A 4,962-nucleotide genomic window follows, 5' to 3' on the forward strand; every position below is an offset into this window, starting at 1 on the left:
TTTGCTTTATCATGTTTTGTGTAGCATCTGTCTTGTAGATGAACACTGCCCTAGAAAACGGTATCTTTATGTACTGAATAATCACGTCCTGCGTAGATGTAGTTTAGCGTCGTATAGCATCTTTTATGTACGAGTAAAAAAAAAAAAAATAGTTGCTTTTTTGGGTTGGGGGTGTTTGCATAAATAATTTGATGCCCACCGCCTAAAGTATAAAGCTGTTCAAAAGAGGGAGTGGGGAAAAAAAGATTTGTGAAGTTTATCAGCTTTGTTTGTCTGAGGTGAAATGAACTAGAAGTAGTTAATGATTTAAAGTTAAAGAAAGGGAAGTTTAAAGAACCTATTATAATGGTTCTGGTTTTTCTGTTAATATATAGAGATTTTTATTCATATTATTATTATTATTAATTGGTTGGGTATGCAAGTGCAGTATATATTGGAGGCCGGTGGGGGCCATTGAAAGCTATACAATTCTCCTGTAATGCTCATAGTGATGGCTTCTTTGCTTCATATGAATTGTAGATGACATGTAGTATATGTGCAGTTAATAAGTGTAAAATTAGTTGAACTGAAAATATGTGTAGTCGTGGTGTTTGACAGGCCTTGCTCTAAATTTGTAGTGATGCTTTTATTTTGTCTGTACAGTTGTACATTTGTAAACGTTGATGCTGTAAATGGGACGTCTTTTACACTTTCTTTCTTTTGTTTTTGGGGAGAAAAAGGCAAAAAAAAAATGTGCATTTAGATGTGTGTATATTCATCACTCCTTTCCCCCTTGAATATAATGTATACAGTTTTATTTCATCAGGTGTTATTTTAAAGAAAAAAATTCTATGGCTTTGCGATCTGGCATGGTTTTTGTTTTTAATTTGTTATATAAAGGCCAGCCTCTATTTGTACTGAAGCTGTAACACCCACTGTTGATAGTCTTCTGTGTGACAAGTTACAAAAGACCAAAAAAATCAAACAAAACGAGTCTGATCTAAAAGTGAGGCTGCATTTAGTCTTCTCTACTACCACGGGAACGTCACAGGATACGACAAGAAATATTTTTGTACAGAAGAGTGCTGTATTTTGGAACAGCTTCTACCTTGTAAGCAAACGCGTTGTAAAATATTGTCAATTATATAAATATGAACATATGAGTTTTGTCACACTGTCAAAGTCATGTACATTTTCAGGTGGCCTTATGTACATTTCCAGATGTTAGATGAAGAAAACAAATTCAATTTTTGGAAGCAGAATTGTGACTATGTATGATTAAACTGTTCTTCTAACATTTTGTTTGCTTGTCCTGTTTTTGCACATGTGGTTTGGAACGAGCTGCATCATTTTCAGAAGGCAGAATTAAAGTCAATCGATAATCTGTGCAAGAAATGGAGAAAATATTGGGTTTAACATTTTATATGTTAAAGGGTCACTCACAGTTTTTAAGAAAACTGCCTTTTTCCTGGGTAAATTATTGAATATTTACTCAAGATTTTGCACAAAAACCCCTCTGTGGGTCAAGAAATGCCAAGTGGGGAGTCATGAGAAAATATAAAACCTCATTAAATTAAAAAATCCATCCGTCCATTATCTTTATCTGCTTCCTTTTGGGGTTGGCCTCAACTAAGACAAAGTAATAACTAGTTCTATAAACAAGGCATTGGTTGATGAGGCATTTTTAAAACGCCTTATTTGTCTATTTTTGTTTGCCTAATCCAGCAAAAAAATAGAAAAAAACAATTATAAATATTAACAAAAGTAGCTAAAAGAGTAATCAAAATGCTAGCTAAGAAATAAAAGTAGCAAAAGGCTATCTGAAAGCCCAGAGTAGCAAAACACAAACAAAATTATGCAAATATTATTGAAAACTAACAAAAAGCTAGTCAAAAGTACAATAAATCAAACCAAACTAAATGCAGTAACTAAAAGTAGCGAAACACTAATAACTAAAGGAAAAAAAATATGAAATTGCTAGAAAAAATAAAATAAAATGCTAGATGAAAGTATCCAAAAATGCATAAGTAGGCAGATTGACTGCATAAAAATTAAAAATAATAAAAAAGCGTAAGATTTTTTTTTTTCCCCTGGTGCTAAAATTTAATTTCTAATAAATTCGTTAATAAAGATCAGTCCTCCTGGTTTTACTTTTGTAATTCATCAGCCACTGAGAGGTAGTTACATAGTACATACAGACTTATTAGTAGAAGTATTATTACAGTATTTTTATTATTATTAGGTGGTTTTTTTTTTTACTGACACGCCTTCGTTTGGCGCGCCTGATGACGTCAATAGTGGGCGGGGCTTACCAGCTTGTCGAAGTAGTTTCAGAGTAAAGAGAAGAATAAAAACTAACTAAAGTGGATTAATTAACTTATAAACATGCGTTTATCTTTGGCAGCCTCTCTAGTTTTAGTTCTGGGATTAATGCGGCCTGTCAGCGTGTCGGTAAGTCACCGTTCAGTCTTTAAATGTATTTATTTATTTTTTAAAACACGCATCACCTTTTCTCACTTCCTGTTAGGAAAAGTCAAGGCGTTCGTCTTGTTCACGTAAATCAGGTTTAACTTCCCAAAAGTTTGCTTTGCTCACCAGCTTTTGCCTCATCGTTGATTCGTCCATGTGAAACTCACTTTATACGTTTTATTTTACCTCAGTAAAATGTAACACATGTTAAAATAATATTACTATAAATTTTATAGTTAGAATTAAACGTATAAAATGGGTTTATTGTTTCACAAATAGGCTTTTCATTGATGATCTTATCTAATAGGCTTTGATTATGTCTACGTTTAAATATGTTATTTCTCATTCGTACCTCCTTTGTTTATGTCTGTTCTGCTGAGCAAAATATTCCACTACATATTAACAAATACTTTTGTTTTTCGTCCCTTTTTTAAAGCTTTTAAGCGTAATTAAAAATATAAATATTCAGCCCTTTTTATGGTGTTGCTTAAAAGACTGTAAAAAAACATTGATTTAAACCAAATGATTTTTTGTTGTTGTTGTTTATTTGAATCCAAGCTCACGTTCACCCCAAGTTCAGACAGACGTGTTTTATGTCATGATGAGAAAATGTTTTCAGGTGTCTGGAAGTGGTTTCTGTTTTTCTTCTTCTTTGCAAAGTGAAAGAAACTGGAGCTCGGTGAGCTCTGAAATGTACATTTGTCGAATTAAAAACATAAAGAATAGCGTGTTCAAGTTCAGTGTTCAGACATTTACCTGGTCTTATTGACAACATCTGTCTTCAAAGTTTATGCTTCTCTTTGTGGACTAATATGGACTGATCCATCTTTTTATGTTTACGTCATTTCAGTCGACATTTAAAGAGTCAATATTTCAAATGTCTATTCTGACCCGACAAATGTGGTGATGTCGACGTTCTCTGTTCTTTCAGGTTGTGGGAACTTTGTATCTTTGCTATAGTTCACTTCCTCATTGCTCTCAAAGGGGCACAGCTGTTATCTTTATTGCTTATTGCATATTTTTTTTACGACTAACAGGAAGCAGCACCATCATTTATATATATATTTTTTTCTTCTTGAAAAAAGCCTTTTGACCTTCCAGAAGATTTGGAGGGATCTGGATCTGACCTGGAAGGTTCAGGTTCAGGACACGACGGAGAGATGGGTAATGCTAAACACCACTCACTCCTAGTTTTATGTTACAGGAATGCATATCGCCCGCCTCCTTTCATGCCTTAGTTTTAGACTGAGATTCTCTTACATTGAGAAAATTAGCTGCAGCTGTTTTTAGGTCAAACCTTTAAACAAGATTCTCACACAACGGGCGAGATCGATCTGTTAGCGCATGACTTTCGGCTACTACCGCGCCAAATTTTAGCTTAATATCTGTAAAATTCAACGAGTACAAGTACAACTATTTTTGTGTAGGCTAAAGTAAATTTGCTGTGGCAGCCATCTTAATTCCAACAGTGGATGAGCTGTAGAGGCCAGCCCGATGATTACTTATAGAGATTTATTTATGTTTCTTACTTTAGTGAATTTATGTGTTGCTAATAGTGCAGACAAGCAAACGCAAGACAAGCGGTGGATGATAAATATCCTCAGCACATAGCAGCTCTTGTTTTATAATCATTGTTTTCTTCTAGTTATTCTCTTTATAAGTTTTGTTTACTCCACACATCATCTGTTGAATGTAAAAACATTAAAGGTGACGCCGGCCTCGGCGGCGAGCTGCTAACTGTGGAACCCGCAGAAGAAGGAAACAAAAAGACGGTGAAAGTATGACTTATTTTAATATCTCTCCTTGTCTCGTGTAAAATGTGAAATGTGCTGCAGGAAATAACACAACTGTTCCTCCTTTGTGCTTCAGCTGTCCTCAGAAAACAAACGTGGGCCTCCACCTGAATTTTTCGCCTTCGCAAACAACAGGAGTTTTTGGGAAAACAGGCAAATTCTTGCAGGTATGCATGTTACTGCGGCTGCAAAGCTTTAAACTGCGAATTAGTGAATTCACAGCTCAGTCGATTACAGGCGCTGTTGCCGGGGGAATAACAGGAGCTGCGCTTGGAGCTACATTATCGGCCATACTCATCTACAAATGGAGGAAGAAACACATGGAGGAGTGCAGTCTCAGCAAGACAAAGGTTTCTGATGACAGCTATTGAGGTTTTTGTTAAACTGTCATCCTCCGGTTGGTTTAAAGCCACTTTAATACCAACTGTTTGAGGAGCTGCTGTATGTTTCCCTGCAGGACTGAAGGGAAATCTTGCACTTAACCCAGTTCGTATCTGCTGCTGTTTATTGATTTATAAGTTATATATTTATGATGAAACGTGAAGTTTTCTCATTTACCAACCTCCAATCTGATGCCTGTATTTTTGTTTACGAATATCTGTAATTGCTCTCTGTTGTAAAATTAAAAAAAAAAAGTAAATAGTCTAAGAACAATGATTACTGGAAAAGTTTGATTTTAAATTGTATTTACTGTATTTTTCGGACTATAAGGCACACTTAA

The 4,962-nt window shown here is 34.9% G+C and overlaps 1 protein-coding gene across 1 annotated transcript; it reads left to right on the forward strand.

Moving 5' to 3' along the window:
- The first annotated feature begins 2,425 nt into the window (after positions 1-2,425).
- On the forward strand, positions 2,426-4,721 carry LOC119418277 (syndecan-2). The gene is made up of 5 exons (XM_037685539.1): positions 2,426-2,430; positions 3,534-3,612; positions 4,156-4,226; positions 4,318-4,408; positions 4,479-4,721. Exons 2-5 carry the CDS (start codon positions 3,609-3,611, stop codon positions 4,610-4,612), a joined length of 300 nt encoding a protein of 99 aa, XP_037541467.1. The 5' UTR covers positions 2,426-2,430; positions 3,534-3,608; the 3' UTR covers positions 4,613-4,721.
- Positions 4,722-4,962: the final 241 nt, after the last annotated feature.

This window comes from Nematolebias whitei, chromosome 12, assembly GCF_014905685.2.
Source record: "Nematolebias whitei isolate Nwh7 chromosome 12, NemWhi1, whole genome shotgun sequence".
NCBI lineage: Eukaryota > Metazoa > Chordata > Actinopteri > Cyprinodontiformes > Rivulidae > Nematolebias > Nematolebias whitei.